This window comes from Melanotaenia boesemani, chromosome 8 (genome assembly GCF_017639745.1).
Source record: "Melanotaenia boesemani isolate fMelBoe1 chromosome 8, fMelBoe1.pri, whole genome shotgun sequence".
Lineage (NCBI taxonomy): Eukaryota > Metazoa > Chordata > Actinopteri > Atheriniformes > Melanotaeniidae > Melanotaenia > Melanotaenia boesemani.
The window spans coordinates 25,467,966-25,488,317 of record NC_055689.1 but is presented as its reverse complement, the minus strand read 5'-3'; the positions used below and the strand labels follow the sequence as shown (position 1 = coordinate 25,488,317).

The 20,352-nt window shown below is 38.2% G+C and overlaps 1 protein-coding gene across 11 annotated transcripts in view; it reads right to left on the bottom strand.

Annotated features, from left to right (window-relative positions):
• The window catches only part of epb41l3b (erythrocyte membrane protein band 4.1-like 3b), a 60,163-nt gene that overhangs the window by 22,955 nt on the left and 16,856 nt on the right, over positions 1-20,352 (bottom strand). For 9 of the 11 annotated variants that reach the window (XM_041992034.1, XM_041992030.1, XM_041992033.1 and 6 more), the window contains exons 2-9: positions 14,917-15,092; positions 11,620-11,763; positions 4,608-4,712; positions 4,284-4,326; positions 4,093-4,168; positions 3,730-3,948; positions 3,115-3,202; positions 587-739 (exon numbers count right to left, since the gene is read on the bottom strand). In XM_041992034.1, the coding sequence (XP_041847968.1) occupies positions 587-739; positions 3,115-3,202; positions 3,730-3,948; positions 4,093-4,168; positions 4,284-4,326; positions 4,608-4,712; positions 11,620-11,763; positions 14,917-15,081 (993 nt within the window). In that variant the 5' untranslated portion in view covers positions 15,082-15,092. The remainder of the gene's footprint in view (positions 1-586; positions 740-3,114; positions 3,203-3,729; positions 3,949-4,092; positions 4,169-4,283; positions 4,327-4,607; positions 4,713-11,619; positions 11,764-14,916; positions 15,093-20,352) is intronic. The other 2 variants (XM_041992035.1, XM_041992032.1) reach the window with 2 other exon arrangements.

The window sequence follows — 20,352 nt, the reverse complement described above, 5'->3', positions numbered from 1 at the left end:
CAAAGATGGGCAGAGTTTCACCCATGTGTGACAAACTGTTTAAAAATTGTGGAACAATTTCAGAAAAAACATTCCTCTATGTAAAACTGAGAACACTTTGAGGATCTAACCACATCATGTGTCCACAGAATGAGGTCAGCTGACCACCTGAATATACTGAATGATCAGGTTATTCCATCAATGGACTGTTTTCCTCCCTGATTTCAAGATGACACTAGCAGGACTCATCAAGCTCAAATTGTGAAAGCCTGGTTCGGGGAGCATGGGACATCATTTTACACATGGATTGACCACCACAGAGTCCAGACCTGAACTTTAAGAATCTTTGGGATGTGCTGGAGAAGGCTTTGCACAGTGGTTTGACTCTCCCATCATCAATAAAGATCTTTGTGAAAAGTTAATGCAACACTGGATGGAAATAAATGTGACATTGCAGAAGCTTATCGAAACAACGCCACAGCAAATGCTGCCGTAATCAAAGCTAAAGGTAGTTCAACAAAATATTGGCTGTGATGCTTTCTGCAGCATCCCATCAAATAAATATAAAAACCTGTCTCAGTGTTGGAATTACTGTTATTGCCTTTACCTCTCCAGGCCGGATTTTTATATAAAAGTTGTTCCTCTTGTAGGAGATCTTGAGGATTTTGGGCCAGGCAAATCTGTTGATCCGCAACCTGTCTCTGTAGATGAGGAGGCCACTTGCACACACTCCCAGCATTATCTCCACACCCTCAGAGTCCTGGGAACAACACACACCGAGAAAATGTAGAAAATAAAAATGAGTGCACAGACGTTTTCAAGTTTTCAGGCATTCTATGAAGAATATCTCGAACATAACATTGTTCCTTTTTTTATTATTATATCATATTTTTGTCTGCAACATATAAACTTCGATAAACTCTATAGAATATACAGGAAGTGCTCAGGCATAGGTGCACAGCAGGACAGATACAACTTCAGAAAGGGGTGGTGATACTAAGGGGTGGGCAGGCAGGCAGAGAGTGAAATCAGACTAATATCTTCTATGCATGTTGTGGTGATGCTGCCGAAAGCAATAGTGAAGTTTTGGGAAAATGGTGAATGTAGCACAAAATTATGCTCTTCACTGCAAAAAGCACGAGATGAGCAAAAAAAAACAAAAAACAAAACAAAACAAACAAAAAAAAGATAAGGATGACGTTTTGAGAGAGAAGCGTAGATCCAAAGCAGGAACCACCAGTCTCAAGTGATAAATGGGACGCTGAAAATGACAACTTTGTATGTAACCATGCACAAGTAGGAAAAACACACTCACTCAGGAACTGTAAGCACATGGAAAAGCAGCCTCTTACCTCTCCCTCAGCTGGACCCAAGCATTCATAGAGATTCCCTACCAACTTAGCATTTAATGAGAGAGGAGAGAAGACAAAAGAAGGATGCTCTTCTCATATGTACATATTTTACTTGCGTTTCAAAACTATGACTCACAGAGCGAACACGGAGCATTGATCAAAGCTGCTTCCTCATCTCTGTCATTTCATCCATCCCAATGTACATCTGTGAAGGGAAATCCCCCCCGTCCCCCATCGCTCACATCTAGACCCCCGTTTGACTTTCAAAAGCGCTTTTGATAACTGATTTACATCAAGAAGACCGATGACTAATTTTCTTTTACGATGACAGCTCTCTAGCTCTCTCTTCCTGTCTGTATTCTAATGATGAATCCAATGCTGGTGGAACAGAAACAGCAGCAGAAGTGAAGCTGGGCTTCATCTCTGCCACTCCCTCCCCCCACTCAAACCCACATAGACGGCAGCAATACCATGTCAATCAGTCAGTGGAGCAGCGGTGGCATGTTAAACCAAGGCATCACTGTGGCAGCAATGATGTTGTAAAGCAGCAGTGTTGTGGTTGGAAGCATTACTAGTGACTGCATGAGTGAAAAAAAATAAATTTAGGACCAGAGGATACAAAAGGTACACGTACACTTTTGAAGCTGCATAGTTATGAAGGCAGAACAGGGACATAAAGGAGTTGTAGAAACCATAGATTTGATCCTATTTTTTGTCGTTAAATTTCACATTTTGGTTTATTTTGCTTCTATTACATTTCCTCTATGTGACTAGCGCAAAGAAAAGATTTAAAATCCACCTAGAACTATTTATTTTTCTACAAATCCCACTTTGAGCTAGTGACTTATCACATCTAGCTCCACATTTAGGGACATATGCTTCGTTATCTTCCTGTTTTTAGAGTAAATATGACACTGGAGCCACAAGCTGGTACAGACAAATAGTATGGCTCTGTTCATTATAAGGGCGGCCTGGCTCAGTGGGTGGAGTGGCTGTCTTTGATTCTGGCTTAGAGAGCTCATGTCGAGGTGTCCCCGAGCAAGACACCAAACCCCAAATTGCTCCTGATTGGTCGTGGTTGAGCGCCTTGCATGGCAGCTTCCGCCAATGGTGTGTGAATGTGTGTGTGAATGTGATGTATAGTGTAAAGTGCTTTGGGTATCATTCCAGGTACAGTAAAATGCTTTATAAATACAGACCATTTACAATTTACCAAAACATAATCAGTTTATCAGCATCTGTAAAGGTGCTACATAATTAAAGGTTTAACAAGCTCTCCTTATTTAACTGCTGTCTCAGTTACGGGTGTGTTTTGGTTTTTATGTTGGCAACAAGCATCCAGAGGAAACTTTAAGCCAATGTCTAGTTCCAGTCCAAGAAATGGTACCAAAAAAAAATCACAGCTAGTCATTTTAACATAATGGGATTTTTTTTTTAAGCTAATTTAAATTGCAAATATGAATGAGATGTCCGGGTGGTGTTAGCTGAATTTAGTTCCCACTGGAGAGAAACAAATGGTGGCTGATTTCTTGCTGTAGTTGTAGATTTATGGTTATATTTTTTGCAAGAAAGTAAATGAAAACTTCCCAATATATTTCTCTGAGAGGAATAAAAAAAAGTGTTTAATTTATTCATATTATAATGCATCTTTGAAATAACCACAATTGCTACACACACAAAGGTTGATTTGGGTTTTTATAAAGATAAATATTCCCTTATATAATAAATTCAAAAGTGGAGAGAATAATTCATATAAAGTTGCCAGTTTGTGATGGTTTGCTACCTTAGCATGATGGAGGTCCACACCGTACATAGACAGCTTCTTGGCATTTTCCAGGAAGTGTATCTCTGCCTCAGCTGGTGTCATCCCCCTGATAAGACAAATCAAAGACAGATTTTACGTTTCCCCACCATTTTTATAAACCCCATCTGACATTTAAACAGGGATAATTCACAGCTCTGCTCTATAAAACATTTGAAAAAATGGGCTGTTTTTATGGATGATTTAAGGCAAATCTCCACAGTCTCATAAGTGCATCCATTTTTAGAACAGATGACTATTAAAGGGACCTTTATCCTGTTACTATCCACCCACCGGACAAGGCGGAACCGCATCAAATTACACAAAGATTTTCACATCACAGGGTGAAGGCAGAACTCAGGCCTAGATCAGCCACTGAATCCATTTATAGAAAAACACAAATGTTTGCAGACAGAATGCTGCTCATAACAGATTATTATTCCAGGTTGTAAACATTTACTCAGGTAGACCAAATGACTTTTTCCCCTTAAACTATCTTTATTCTCTTTATTATAAATATCACCGTTGATTATTAAGTCATCATGTCTGTGACGAGCAGTTCTAACTCAGAGCTGCGTAAAAGATGCAGACACTAACTTGTAAGTCTTGTGGAGTTCCATGACCTTCTCCTCGAGCTCTTTGGTTTGGTTGGGTGCCAAGCGCAGTTCGCTGATGTAGTCGCTGCCCAGTTCCTCGGGGTCGTAGTCACCGAGCTCTGACTGCACTGTGTATGAGCCCAGCACCGTGTGGGTGGCAAAGGAGCAGGGCAGCCGGCCTGAAACCACATCATCCCTCAGCTGCAAGCACAGGTAGTACCTGTGTGTGGGAGAAAACACAACCAAGACAGTCAAGAGGTTTTTGGATTTTCTTTGCAGCGTTTGCGTAATCTGATGTTTTTCTTCAGGCCATGAATGAATAATATTATTCCTAAGAAAATAAGACAAAAAACAGTCAAGTCACCTTGTGATGTCCTCAGTCAGCTGTGAGGGGTCTGGTGGGTAAAACTTCACATTGAAAGCAAAGTTCCATGGACCAGCTGAGATGTAGACAAAACATCAAATAATTCAAATCAGGATTTTGCAACTGCATTTACTTCTTTTGGTCATTCAAAACAACACACTTAAGTTGCTTTATTGGATTACTGCACTTACTCCTGATCTGCTTCTTCAGCTCCTTGGAAGGGTCCAACCAATTCTGCACAGACAAACCACAGAGAAAAATGATTAGTACTCACTGGTTTGAAAGAAAAACACTTCTGCAAGTGACAAATCTTCATTATTAAAGGAAATAAAAAACATTAGGAAATTTATCAAATACTGCCATAGATGGAGGCTCAGAAGGTTCAACTTCTAAAAACCTTTATGGGCAACAACCTCATATGTCCAGCTTAATTTTATATCCTGTCATTTCACTTTAAAAAATAATGTTATGGCATGTTTTGTGGTAGCTTTGCAGCAGATTTTCTTATAAATTACCTTCTGGTTCTCTATGTCTCTGTATGTGATTCCAAAGTAGTCCTTTTCCAGTAGGTTGAGGTGTTCACAGACTTTATCCAAGAGAACATGGCCCTTGGCTCGTTTCTGTAAGAAAGAAAAAGAAAACACATATTGAATGTAGAGTCCTAGAACATGTACAGTTTCTACAATCTCAAAAAAGCCACTAAATCCAACAGTGACTGTACAGCTTGTTCTGAGGTTTACTTGCCATTTTCCTTGAATGGTTATTTCCAGTTTGATTCAACATCGATTTAATTAAGAATATTTCAAGGTTTGTGTTTATTGTGGTCAAACTAGCTGCAGTAAATCTGCAGCGTCAGTTCTCCAACTATACCGATTTAAGATCTTCTGTCTCTGTATCTTCAAAAAAAAGAAAGAAAAAGAAAAAAAAGTAAGAGGCAAAAGTGATCTAAAAAGGTGATGAACAGACCATCAAGTCACCAGTCCTCCTTGTAATGATCATGCTTTAAGAGCGTGAGCACTTGCAAGAGGAGCAGATGTCAACATCTGTGTATCAGAAAGGAATAGTTACAGGCCTAGCTCTCTAATTATATTCAAATATTTTAATTTAAATTAATTCAAACCTATTTCTTTTTTTTTGCAAAGTGATGGAAAGTAATCCAGACTTTATTTACAAATCCAGCCTGACGATGCAGCACATCATACAGCTGACTGACAAGGCCTTTACTGCAGGGACTAAATCCTCAAGCTATTTCAGTAACTATTGACCAACTGGCCCACTGGTGATTGATTCCCCCTATATAAAGCCATTTAGTGTAAATACACCTTCAAATTCCTGAGCTCAAGGTTAACATGTGTTATGTGAACGCTTTACGTCGATTGACTTGCACATCTGAGTGCTGGATGTCATGAGCTTGGGCATTGCTGTCTCCCCTACACGATGAGGCTGGACTTTGCAGGCTAATTTGATGCAGCTCACAGGGGATATTTTAAGCCCCAAATTGCAGAAGCCTCCTGCCTGCACAAGGCCTGATCAAGCCCCTCGCGTCTCACTAGGCTAAAACAACTGTCATAGATTATTCTAGCAGCATAATTCACAACACGCCTATGCATCTGTCACATTCGTGTGTAGGCAGCGTCTCACATATGTTGTGAAATGTAGACCCTGAGTGCTGTAACTGGTAGTCTGATTTATAAATATGGTCTTTGAGACATGCTTGATAGTTGTATGAGCATCCACAAACAGACAGAAAAGCCATTTAAATGAGAAAACTCCTCAATGTACTGCAAGATTTTAATGCAGCCATGGAGCTGTTGGTGGCAGAGTTAATCCTACCAGAACATCTTTGAAGGAATTAGCACAGTCATGTCAGAGTGCTGCTGCCTGGCTACGACAGATGCTTTTCAATGCAGCATTTAAAGCTGGCTTTACTGACACAAACAAAAAGAAAAAAAAGGGCTGTGATCTGCAAAATCTCAGGGAAACAGCCGTCAAACAGATACAGATATGACAGCAGAAGTAAATAAGCAGCTGACTGATCAGGTATGCACGTATTCTGTCTTCACCGACAGCTGAGCTGGAGAAGGGAAACAACAGGAAACTGGTAGGTAAACTGATCTCAGATCAGACTAGAGACATCAATCTTAATCAATGGCTAAATTTAGAGAGTAAACAGCAATAGTTGCAACACAGAGTTTGAGGGCTTATAGAGTTTGCTTTTGGGAACTGAAACTTGCATCTTAAAGCATGCTAAAAACATATGAAAGTTGTCTTCATCATTCAATCCCCAACTAAAAAAGATCTTGTTTAGAGCAACTAACCAATGATATTTAAATTTTTAAATATGACATAGAAACATTGACTGCTTCAGCTCTCCACATGATGTATTTAAGATGATGAATGAAGAAAGTGAAATGAAACTTAAAAGGTCTTTAAAAAATATCTGAACTGTTCTTTGGAAAGCATGGAGAGAGTAAGATGTGGGGTTTCTGTCTCCCTCCACTGAGACTCACCACCCTTTGAAGCAAAGCTGGGGAGGTTCAGCACCTCTGTGTCACAGAAAATGATAGGAAACGATTCGTGCACACATTTTTCCCACAGGAGGAAATTGAGTTGAGCTGGAAAACTACAAGGTCAGGAGGATAAAAACGTTAAATCTTGACAAGCTGGACTGGTCTCAAATGTGATTGGGAGTAGGAGCTGCTCTCCCTGGTAATTATCTGAGGGTCTTCTGACCTCCTCAGCTGTATTACGCCCACTATGAGAGGACCTGTCTAATAGCTGCCCTGTTTTACACCAACTGCTAGGATGCCTTCATATAAGAATGTCTGAATAGTCTTAATAGCGCTTTACTGGCTACTATAACATGTCCTGTAAGAAACTGCAAAATTATTTGCTTTCTTTATAGAGTCCTGCCACTTTACAACTGACAAATTTTTAACAAAACCTATTATTTCAGAGAGTATTCATCACTGTTTTACAAAATAATCCTATGTAGATAGTGATGTGAGGTTTTATGAGGCTGTAAGAGGCATCTGGTGCAGTGCAAGCCTAATGAATCAGCACTGCATAAAATTATGCTTCCTCCATTTTTTTTTAATAGAACTGCTCTATTCTTCTGCATTCACACCATTCTGCTGTCCGCTATGACAATGATCAGCATGATTTAGCCACATCTGCCTGCAAAGTTGCAGGATGCAACTAACTAAATATAGGGTTAAAAAACTATTTTAACAACTACACAAAACAAGAAAAGGAGGCCTAACATAACAAACAGTTATGCTGTAACTTTATTGTTTGGCTGGTTCCTCCAATGGAGGCAAATACAAAACATAAGAGACTAAATAAAGAAGATAAACTATATAAACTGTAGACTGAAGCTAATCTATAGGACTCTAGAGGTATCTCATACATCATTGTAAAGAACAATCTTATAATTATATATTTATAAATGCTTTCAAAGAATCTATTATTTTGAGGACAAATATTCCAAATTTTTACACCTGTAACACTGTGACATTTATTGCTGGTTCTTTGGATTTTTCAAATATTAAATGACCTCTTAGATCATATTTGTTTTCTTTCAGTCTGAACAGCTTCTGGATTTTGGGAGGTAATTGTTGTTAACTTTGTAAATTATTTACTAATTCAATAAATGTATGAGTGCATAACTGAACGAATGATGGACTTATTTTTTCACAATAAGGTTTATTAATATTTTAATTACTTTCTTTTGTAGTAAAAAGATTGAATTTTAGCATGATCTTACCAGATAATGACAAAATGCACACTAAGGACTGATCTGTAAAGTCTGCACCTGGGAGCATCAAGTGCAGCTTCAGGCTGCTTTAGTCAAAGCAAACACAGGTTTTTTTTTAGTGATGATGCAATTATTGAGGCAACCCTTCTGGTTTTTCTGCATTTTCCCGAGTGCAGAAAAGTTAGCTGTTTCTCACTTTACTGGTTCTTTCTACTCTGATCCAAGGCCAGCTCAAAGTTTTCATCACGTAGAGGGAGCTGGTTTTGGCACAGGAAGCTGGTGGTGTGAGACATGACTCAGGACTGAGACTACAGGATAGTAATCAGATGGCACACTTGAGTTCAGAACAACATTTGCTAATAGAAACAATTACACACATACATCCTCTCACCTTGCAGACGCAAGTGTTTGTAGATACTTTTTAACAAATTTGAATACCGCATATATTTTTTTGCTTACGTTTTTTTTTTTTTTTTTGTCATTTTTTAACTTCTGTTTTTTTTAGTATGGAGCTATTTTTCTCTCATTTTGTAACAGCTGGAATTTCCCTTTGTAGGTTAAATTAAAGTTTATCGTACAAGTTTTGTAAATTTATTTTTAGTATTTTTTTTTTTCCTGCAGCTTAACTGATAATCAGGAATGTTATAAACATAGCAAATGCTCTAGAATATGATATAACATACTGCAGTGTCATCAGGTTCACACACCATATTTGCTGGCTGATTCATTTTTCTGAGGAATTTCTGCATGAACTCTGCATTTCGAAGGCCCATTATTGAGTTTCTGTCCATACCAACCTCAAGCATATTCACTTTGATGATTAAATGATCCAACTCAAGCTTCCTGTGTCTTTAAATTCAGTACATTTGATAACATTGCCCTGAGAGAACCCTATTCATTCAGATTTTCTATATCTGTGTCTCAAGGCTGACCTCACCACGTCCACTCTCTGTCAAGTGCCACAGTGGGACATCTGACACTGATTCCTCCCAACAAATGCTCCCATTCCACCATCTGAACCCATCACCTCACCACTACCAGAGCAGTCAGCTAATCCCTCGATCCAAACCCCTGGTGGGGAGGAATCTGCTTTAAGGAGATTTGCAGGGAAGGTCTGCTTCTCTCGTTCAGCCAGAACACATTTTAGGAATCAAAGTCTCATAACTTTGATGAGAGAGTCAAGGAGGGAAAATGAAGCGTTAATAAGTTCAGGAGCCTCACTGATGACTGAACAGACAGGCCGACAGTTTAAAGACATAAAGCTGCTGTTGTGTTGTGGAGCTTCAACACAAACAAAAAGGCATTTTTACTGTGGGCTCTACTTGATACTTAATAAGCTCTGGGTATCAGATAGAAAGTTCCACTGAAGGTCACAGCTTTTGGGAAAAACTTGCAAAAAACATCTGACAATAATAAAACCAAATGTGAAGCTCCACTTAATGCGAAACATAACAAACATCTAATTTACTGAAGATACTGTCTACAAAATAATTAACCCATTTATCACCTTAATTAGCACATTGGTTTTTTGTGTAATTTATAAAAAAAAGTTTAATTTCTCATCTTCTCAAAACATCCCGTTTCCTTGTTCAGGTCCTATGAAAACCACTTTGCTGGCGTTAAGAGCTCCATTTTTAGAACACAAAGGCACATGTTTGTTACTGGATGGTGCCTCTGCTTTTTTAAATGGATCATTTCTGGGTAGCAGATGAGCTTTGAGGTAACTACTAAACATTTAACAGCTCCTACATGAGGGTTTTTCCCTTTGAGACTACATAAAGAAGCTGTGGAATAAAACTATATCACCCTGAAGTTCCACAATACAACTGTAAATGTGTAAATCCGTGAAAGCTCTGCTCAAAATAGTACGCTTTCATTGGTGGCAGGAATGTTTTGTATGTTTTCAGTGCTCTTTATTTATTTATCTGTTAGCAAGATTATGCAAAAGCTGTCGAGCCCAATTCCTGAACATAGTCTCCTGCAAAGACTTATATTTAAATACAGAAAAATTCAGATGTTGAAGAAAGATGATGGCAGGATCTATGAAGTCATTTAGCTCTTATGATTATGTATGTATGTATGTATGTATGTATGTATGTGTATATATATATATATATATATATATATATATATATATATATATACACACACACACATAAATAAAATACTGATTAGCCGATCATCACAGATCAAAATAAAGGGAGGACACTCATCTACAGCAACCAAAAGCCAATGTTTTATCTCCAAACATGCACAATTTCCTTAAACTTGTTTTGGAAATCCAGCTCGCACAGATCAATTAGCACCAAGGGTGTAAATAACAAGTCTGATCATGATACAATGTGATAACAATTTGACATTTCCCAAAATCCCAAGTTCAGCCAGGATACGATTCTCGTTTGATGTGAGACAGCCATGAATATGTGATGGTATCCCATGCTGATGCATTTTCATCCATCCATCCATTTTCCATGCCTGCTTATTCTGGAGCTTATCCCAGTAGCTACTAGGTGAAAGGCAGGTAGACCTTGAAAAGGTCGCCAGTCCATCACAGGGCCAAAACAGCAAGAAACATCCACTCACACTCACTCCTAAAGAGAATTTAGAGGGACAAATTAACCTAACATGCATGTCTCTGGACTGTGGAAGGACACCGTTGCACCCAGAGAAAACCCATGCATACACAGGGAGAACATGGGGAGAACACGCAAGCTTAACACAGAAAGGCTCGGCTCAGGCTCATTCCCCTCAGCCGAGGCTTGAACCAGGAACCGTCTTACTGTGAAGGAACAGTGCTAACCACACCACCAAGCAGCATATCAAATCACAAAAATGTCAAATATTGTTTTATTCCTGAGTTCAATCAGACATTTAAATGAAAAACAGTCGGTTCTTTTAACAAAAATAGACTTTTTGTAGATTAAGCTTTAAAATGCCCACATAATGTAAAAGAAAGGTAAACAAATAAATTTGTCTTTGTAGACACTAAATCAGGACAAAGTCTAAACCTTAGTCCTATTTAGAGTCTTAAACTAAATACTGTTAGAACTTAGTTATAATAACAAAGACTACAGTCTGACTATCAATTACACACCACACCTTCAAATATTAGCATTTTCCTTATCAAATTAAAAAAAAGAAACTTTTGGTTGTTAAAAGAAAGAAAATGTAAACATTTACACATTTTATTTCTGAAGTATTTCTAACAAAATGATTACTGTGTGTGTGTTGAACTGATATTTCAATTTGAATTGCAGTGAAAATTATTGTTACATGATAAAACACCCAGCTACGACCTGGAGGAGCCCTAAGCAAAAACAAGCACAGCAAATTGCTTGTAACTTCAAACATTATAAATTTCCAGCTTGTTGCATTCCTTCTTATTGTACGACAGAGCTTGCTGCTGCTGCAGCATATAAACCTGATTAGCTGTGGCCCAAATGTCTGTGAAATTGACTGTAACTTAAAATATTTAGGCTCCACATTGTGCCAAAAAAGCAGCAAAAAGTATGAAAATGTGCCAATTGCTTCGTTATGTAATATCATTTCACATATTTAAAAATAAGTTTTGATGTAATTTTAGTTATTATACTTTAGATTAATGCAGCCATTATAAATCAGTAGGGCAAAAAAATTACTTTTCTCCTTTAAGTATCTTTAATCCAGTTAATTCAAGTAGTGACAAACATAATTAAAACTTACATTAGCCTTTCCTTAAAAAAAACAAAAACAAAACATCATTACTACACAGACAGCATGCAGCAACTCACCTCTACATTGAGCGTGTAGTCGGAGCCATCTAGCAGGGTGATCTTACACTGCATGATCTTCACTTTCTTCACTCCCCTCAAAGGAGACCTGGACAGACGGCTGGTGGACGACCTGTGGGACACCTGGTCCTGTTCCTCCTGCTCCTGACAGAAAGACAACTGTCACTTTACAGTAATAAGAATGATGATTCAGGGGTTTAATAACCATAGTTGTCCAGACTTTGTGACATATTTGCATTTAACTTCTTTAATAAATATATGTGAAGCTGTTGAGGCCTCATTGTTAATGTTGATTAAGAAATTAATGCTTTCAGGCTGAAAGTGTTCAAAGACTAGAAGAAAAACACTGCTCTTGTTTTCCTGTGTAAATGCCTCCGTGTGCCCTGAATGTCACTTAAACTAGACGTCTATCAGAAAGCTAACAGTTGTGTCACATTCCTAAAGCTAAAAATAGGGGCTTGGACCCTGACTAAATGTAATAGAGTCCCACTGAGAAGAGCTCGAGGTGTACAGCCATTTTGTCTTAAATAGAGAAAATCCAATTTTCTACTTCACTGAAAACAAAGCTCCTCCGGACTGACTTTATTCTGGAAAAGCTTTGAGATTTTTTTTCATTTTTATTCCCAAAGTGAAGCGGATTTATTGTTATGCCCTTGTTCATTCCTTGTCTTGCTCCTCAGGTTATATTCATCATGCTGCTCCTAGAGTGGACCAGTTTTCCCCGTGGACTCACTCACCAACCAGAAAGGAAAATGGTTACTTTTAGAGAGCATGGGGGTTAAACTAAATGTGTAATTTAACTTTGGTATTTCTTGGAAACTCTAACTTCATCAAAGGATCTAATTCACATTTATTGATGAGTCATGACTGATGAGAGGAACTGCAGATGTATGAAATCACAGCTCTGAAGCTGTGACCTGAGGCCGCTCTGTTTTGTGTGTGTGTGTGTGTGTGTGTGTGTGCGCATATGTGTGCTCTGCTGGAGTGTGTGTTTCACAGGAAAGATTTGTCAATGTTGTGTCACAGTGCTGTGATTTCTCTCAGTCTTGTTTTTGCCAATTCTCACAGCTCTGACAACAGCGCTACCTCATCCATTAAAATCTGTTCAGAGGATTTTGAAGTACACTTGTCTGGATCAGCTTCATTAATGCCACAATGTCTGCAACCTAAAAGCAAACTGCTTTGATCAGGTCAGTTCCTTTATATCCAAATCTTTGCTTCATGACAGAAAACCTGCAGAACTTATAGCATTTTTTATCTTCCTTTCCAGGTGCAGCTGAGCCTAAGACAATTTATGCCAATTAGCAAATGTTAGCATGTTAATATGCTTTATTAGATACATTAGAATCCAATTTGAAGTGCTGCTTTTCCTTAATGCAACCTAAAATACATCTGCAGACAGCAAAAGGCTGTTTGGCTGCTGCATCTGCTGAATGGATGAGCTGGAAACATAAGTCAGTGAGGAAATGTGTCTTTACAATCAACACAGTGAAACACATGGATTCCCAGCTGGAACTGAAGTAGTGCAGGGAGACTGCAGTGACAGTTGGAAAACATGAAAAGTTGGGCAAAAAAACTGTGGAAAAGCTGCTGTGGTCAGATTTTACTTCTGGAACATGTGAGCAGTGACATATGCAGTATAAATGGTCATAGCGCTGTGCTGACATCACAATCTGAGCGTGTAAAGACCTGAGTCAAGTACAACTGCAGCTTAAAGAGGAAATCTTGCATTCTTGCATGACAGTATATCAAACAACTTATTGTATGAGCTCTATTTAATCACAAGTAAACCTTCTCTTTCTACAACATAAAGAATATAAAATAGGAAATAAACAATTGTTTTAACCAGTGACAGCTAAATCTGACATATCATTGGGAACCCATGACATTCATACAAGAATGATCCTGTAAATGATCTTGTGCATCTAACTTAAAAAAAAACATTTCATTTACTTAATCACTATTTTGCCACATTAGGCTGCTTGGGACATAATGAATCCATCCATCACCTCACCCTGCTTCTGCTGCTCCCTCATTATGATTCACATGCATGCTCATGCTCTATTTCCTCTTTTCATCAAATCCTCCATTTCTGTGCTCAATTTGTCGACATCATGAAAAAATCCTGCTGGGTCAAAGGGGCTGAGAGCGTACTTAAACTAGTTACCACAACATGAGGTGAGTCATTAGGTGGCAAAACGACTCTGCATCTGTCAGCAGCTCTGTGTCAGGCTGAGGCAACTTTGAATTTTTTTTAATTTCTTAATGCTTGTTTCTCATGAATCCAGTGTCGCACTCAGATACAGTCATCATTGACACGCCTGCCATGTCACGTAAAAGCAAATATAATAACATCTCAGAGCTAATCCCAGCTCTAAAGCTGAGACCCTTCAGTTACCAGCCATCACTCCAACTTCTTTCAGCTTGTTCTCATGTCTAACCATCAACAAAACAATTTTGCCTCACACACACACACACACCCAAGAAGAAGAAGAAAAAGAAAGAAAAAAAAAACACCTGAAAGATGCTGCTGTTTGATTTTAACACGTTATGTTACTGATCTGAGCCCTGAAGTTGAACACAGAACATATCTGTGAACAACAGCTGGTGAAAATGTTTTCCTCTCGAAAAGTAAATTGGAGAATAAGCAGGAATGTGCCTGACACTGTCCCTCTGTTGTTTGGAGGAACTGGAAATTTAATCTTCACATCAATGAGATGGGAAGCCCAGAAAGCTGTTTGGGCCAGAATCTGTAGATGAGCACTTAGTGTTAGATAACCTCAGAAGCTGCCTGGGCTTCCTTAGAGATGAAATGAAAGGCTGAAGGCTGCTTTACACCATAACTATTTAGTTTTTCCCCCAAATAAAGTTTGCACAGTTCAGACTCTTTACAAAAAACCTTGTGGGGTTTTCATTTCAACCAGCTAGTTCAGTACCTGCTTACTGAACCATTCAGTATGAAGCTGCAGCTTCACTTTGATCAGTGCTGGAAATGAAAGCATCTGCATTTTGAGGAAGGTCTTCCCATCCCTTTCTCTCCTCATTTCCAAAATGCAGTGTGAATGAACCAACATGTTTTACTGCAGACAACTTTTAACAATGAAGGACACAGAGGTCATGTCAACTCCATTTTCAGCCACAAAGCCACAATTCACTGAGAAGAGAGAATAATGGTGTAGGATGTTTGAATGGATCAACACAGGGATGAGAGATGGATGACTTTTCATGGATCCCGAATTCTTAGGTCCATATCTTGGGGAAGCGACACTGGGTTCATGTGCTCACGGTGAGGCTGACCTGTACTTTCCTGGCCGGGGTGCTGTGTCCGGCGGCGGCTGGAAGCTGCTCCGGCTGGTTCTGAGGCACAGTGGGTTCGGTTGCTGCTTTAGCTTTCCCCCTCTCCGTCTCCTTGTTTTCCTGTGGCTGCTTGGCCTCTGAGTCTGCGCCTGATTCAGTTGTCATTGTAAATCACACTGGAGTGCAGGAAAAAGGAGGGTAAAAAGAAAAACTGGATGAGTCAGCTGACTTGTTATGAACTGATGCAGTGCTGCTTTTCAGGCCTGTGCGGTGATAACACCGCATCCCAGCATGCAGGGATCCCTGCATTTTTATTCAGCAGAATTAAAAACTAATGCGAGCGGCATTTGGTTCCTAAAAAGTTAGAAATTATTTTATAAAGTATGGAAATCTAAGTTTCACACCCCAAATTTATTCTTTTTACAGGGCTCACAAAAACAGAGCAAAATAAAAAGAGAAGCTCAGATTATAATTTTTTTTTAATTTTTTATTAAAAAATGACTAAACAGCTGACCAGTTCTAGAGCCGTTTGCTAATTATTTTTCAGACTATAGACTAATTAATTTATTTCTTGTTGCTCTTGCACTCCCACCCTTTAATGGAACTCAGGTCAGCTTAATTAAAAATGTCCATCTCCGAAGCAATTAGCTCATTAATTCACTCATCAGCTCAGACTAATTGGTTGATTAGGAGGAAACTAAATAACAAAATGTAATAAATCATTGCTCATTTAAAGTAATTAATCAAATAAAAATGTCGAACGTCTGTACATCTGCTGTGATACTGTCCTACAAACAAACTCTGGTTTCCACTGTTGGTCAAACAGAGAAAGATGAAACCTGAAAATGGGCTGTTTGGTTATGATGAACATAAAGATCAAGCGTGTTTGACATTTGACCTAAAAAGAACATCAGCCACTGACTTGACTTTCTTTTAAAAGGTCTTTAACAGTGGAATTACTTAAACATTAAACAGTATAATATGAATAAAAAATTTAAAAAGATCCAGTAGCGAAATAACTTTGTTTGCACTACATGTCATGTTGATCAAAATTTGACTTGAGTCGATTTAAACAGGACACATCCTGGTAATAGAGATTTCCAGATTTGCAACACAAGACAAAGCAGGAACTTTATTTAAACATGCTACTAACAAGCCTGTCGCTATTTATAAATCATGCAATTACATAATCATGATCCTGGTGACATAATTATCCTTACTCACCTGTTTAAAAACAGCTGAGTGAAACTGACAAAATGTCACAGCTCTTCTTAAGGAATTAACTACATATTTAGGAATATCTGGGATCTGGGATATTGTATCTGGGATATTGATGACCAATATCATGGTTTTAATGTTTGCAGTTCAGACTGGCGACAGCTGCTGAAATGAAATTAAAAAATGATTCCACTGTTTTCCCCCTAATGCTGATCAAGCCTTTTTAAAACAAGCTAAAACAATCTCAAGTGAGCATGAAAATACTTCTGGATTCACTTTCTCTTATTCACAAATAAATGTGATTCAAAAACACCAATGAATGTTTGTATAGGGTCCAAATAAGAGGATATGCTGCTTCACAACTGCATCAAATTAGGAAAACATGTGATATACAGCATCTTTATTAAAAATGGCAATAACTGTATGACTTGTGTTATATTAAAAAAATAGTTAAATATTTGTTGCTAATTATATATTTACTCTTGTGCAACCTGATTCTGCATTTAACTATAAAATGGCATCAATTCAAAACAGATGCTTTCCAGGTTTTATCATCACTTATATTTAAAGACTGAAAGATAATTTATAAGCAATAATAATAATAATGACACCAGCCCCTCCTCATGTTTTGCAGAGTATTTCTACACAAAAATCCATTACAAGTATCTGAGCTGCACCTTTACATGTTTTTCATAGAATGACCTTCTTCCTTAACAAGCAACAAATCCACAGCAGATGCTGTCCAAAAGGGCTAAAATTAGCTAATGAGAGAAAACATCTATTGGCTGTTTTCCTCAAAGATGACAGATCTAACTGCAGGCCCTCTGTGCAAGCTGTTTCCACAGCCTTAGATTTTGGGATGTGTTTTTGAGGGCGTGTGTGTGTGGTTGGGGCTACACACTGGATCTCTACTGGGGTTTGTAGTATAGATGCATGTCATGTCATTCTGCTGCTGGCCCGTTTCTTGCTCAGCTCTATTAATAGGGACGTGTTTACCACGGGGTGGGAGGATCTCCGCTTCCAGCAGTGGCCGAGGAACACAGCCTCTGGATCAACAAAACTGTGGAGTGAGGTGGTCCCCGAAAAGGTCGACACAGTGACTAAAAAAAACCCAGAACTTAAACACTACATCTGCCTCACATTTCTAACTCCACAAGCTCCTGCTGTGAGCAGCACTGGCAGGCACATAACAGGGTTATTAACAGCTGGAGAACATGACTTTATTATGCCCCATTGTTGTTTTGTTCATCTAACAGATACCTTCAAATTACTTTGGATAAGAAAATAACTTCTTGGCTCTTTATCACTGAGTATTATGACTTATTCTGAAGTCGGAAATTACTTTCTGAGGGCCAAAGGATAATTCATCTTTGCTAATGAGCAGCCCGTTTGAATCCCAGATGAATTACTTTAAATAGGATTACAACATAAAGCTAAATAAAGCTTTGCAGTGCAACAAAATCATTTCAACAGAGTGAGCTTTTAGTTGTTGACTCAAAGCAGGAATAATTCTGGACTCAGAACAAAGTCAGGAGCATAGGTTTTAAGGTGCAAGGGTCAATGAATGCAACTTGCTGATCAAACTCTTTTAAAACTTCAGATGCTATAAAAATGTTTTAGAGCAAAAGTCTGTCAAAACCTCTGTGCTGCTTTTTGTGGTGTCATGTGTGGCTCAGCACTCAGCTGACAGAAAATGGCTACCCAGCCAACCTTAGCATCCCTTGGTCCCTATGAAACAGGAACTATGGCCGTAGGGGAGGAAAGGAACATCTTTGCACCATAGAAATTGAGTAAGAATACATTCAGTCACTGGTGACAGGCACTCCTCACAGGGTCACACAACAGCCCAAACAGTAGCCTTGTGTGTGGCCCTCAGCATGGACTGGCACATACATTATGCATTCAGAAGGCTGCATTCACAACTCATGTAATGTCTTGGGTTACTGCTAATGTGCATATTATTGTACCAATACAGCCTTGTTTTACTGCATGAAAGATTCACCTAAAGATGAGAGCAAAGCACTTTAAATCTTATAATCTGTAAACGTTTAAGAAAAATGGATTAATTTCGATCAATCTTACTCAAGGACTAAACATCTCAGTCTTTTAGAGATGGTGTTTGACAAGATTTTCCACCAAAGTTCAACAGCATTTTTATCAAATTGTAATCCAGATTAGAATCTTCATATTCGGTTTAAATCCTTCAGAATCCCTTACAGGATCTTTCAAGGCTTGCCATTTGGCAAATAACTACAGAATAAAAACAGCTACAGCTCAAATATTTCTAATCACAGTGTCTTGGCTGCAAAAGCAACAAAACACCATATCTGCCTCCCAAGTAAATATTAGATGTTGCAACCCTTCAAACTGTCTTGAGTAAGACACTGAACCTGCCTGCGAAAACTGTATGCTGGTACCAGTACCCCTGGTTCAATTCCGGTTGCAACTAGAGGTGTCACAATTATTTTAATTAATTAATCATCAAATGCTACAATCAATTAATCGTAAAGATCCCTTAAAATCATCACTTTCTATAAAATATTAAGTATGAACCATAACAGCAGATCAGCGCAACCTCCGCATGCAACAAAAACAAAGTTACACCACATCCGTGTGTTTTCGCTTGTGTTGCCGTTTTAGTTCCGTGAAGGTTGCAGAAGAGGCTCCCTGAGTGGGACACTATTAAGACAGGATTAAGACATGCTTGTTGGATTTTTGTTTTTGGGTTAAAGAAAAAAGAAAAAAAAAGATGACCAATGTGTCATTGTGGAGAACGGCTCACCAGCCTGTAAAGCAGGACATAAAAGGTTGCAAATAAAGGATGAAATACATCCAATATGTTTCACCACCTGGATAACAAGCAGCTTTATTTTGCTACAGTAAGGATAAATGCACAATAGTTTGCATAAATGACGCTAATATTTATCTAACATAATGCTGAAGTGAAACATTATCGTGTCATTTGCTATTTTCGGGTTGGTCTTACAGCGCAACACGTTCAGCAGCATTTACTGAACCTTGCCTTATAGCCTACAAATAATCTACTTCGGTTAAATGGTGCTAATGTTTATCTAACGCAACATTAGAATTAAATTGTATTCTGCTATTTGCCATTTTAATGCCAATTATGTATGACTCTGGTTGGTCTTACAGCATATTGTGACACATTATTATTCTGCTAAAGGACAGAGGGAAGTTAAAGCTAGCTGGATGTGTTTCCTGGGTTTCTAAATTCTCCACTCAGGTTGAAAAGAAATGTTTAAAACAATCTTAATAATGTGGTTTAAAAAAAAGAAACCTCCCATGTCCAGGTAGAGGACCTGTAGCCTTTCCATCTGAGAGAACTCCAAAGTTAATATGTAGGATTTATTTATTCTTTACACAGGAGAGATTTAGCTGGAATGAGACTTAGTTACTTTTACTTTACTATGTTGTTACGTGAGTTAGTTTTTTTGGCATAAAAATAAATAAATAAATAAATATTAAAGACCTATAAGGAGTGTTCAGGTGATTTTTTGGGGGAAAATAATTCACGCATAATAATCATGATCATCAGAAAATAAAAAACTGAAAATCGTAAAACCAAGAAAATCTGTGATCGTGACATCCTTGTTGCAACAGTGTTTTCTGATTGGTGGGCATCCCAACCAAGTAATGGGTTTTGTACATGATCTCACACACTTCTGTGCAAGTTCAACAACTGGCTGGTACAAACAAGGGTATTTATGGAACATAGTTCTTATTAATTTGTCCATATATTTGCAAGTCATTTTATCATCATTGATATTGCATGTTTCAGGTGTTAGTACTAATGTGCAACCCTCGTACACATTGAATTAAAGCTCTGAATGGATGAATGTAGCTTGTACTGAAAGGAGTCTCTACTGACAGATGAGAGCAGTAAGAGTATAATATAAATGAGGACTATCCATCTAAAATAAAACCAGCTATTGTGACTCTTTTGCAACAGAAAGCTTTACATCTAGTTGTTGGGTCACTACAAGAGGATAATAGTACTTATTCTTGTCCAAGCACCATGAATGCTTGGAGAAGAAGCTTGAATCTCATAAACAGGATTTAGTGTCAAAGATGTCTTCACATTATTTTTTAGATTGCCACTTCAGATATTCACATAAATGTCACCTGATAGAAAATTGTTTATTTTCCTCAGTTAATGGCCTACCTGGATGTAAACACTAATCTCTGATGTGTAAACCA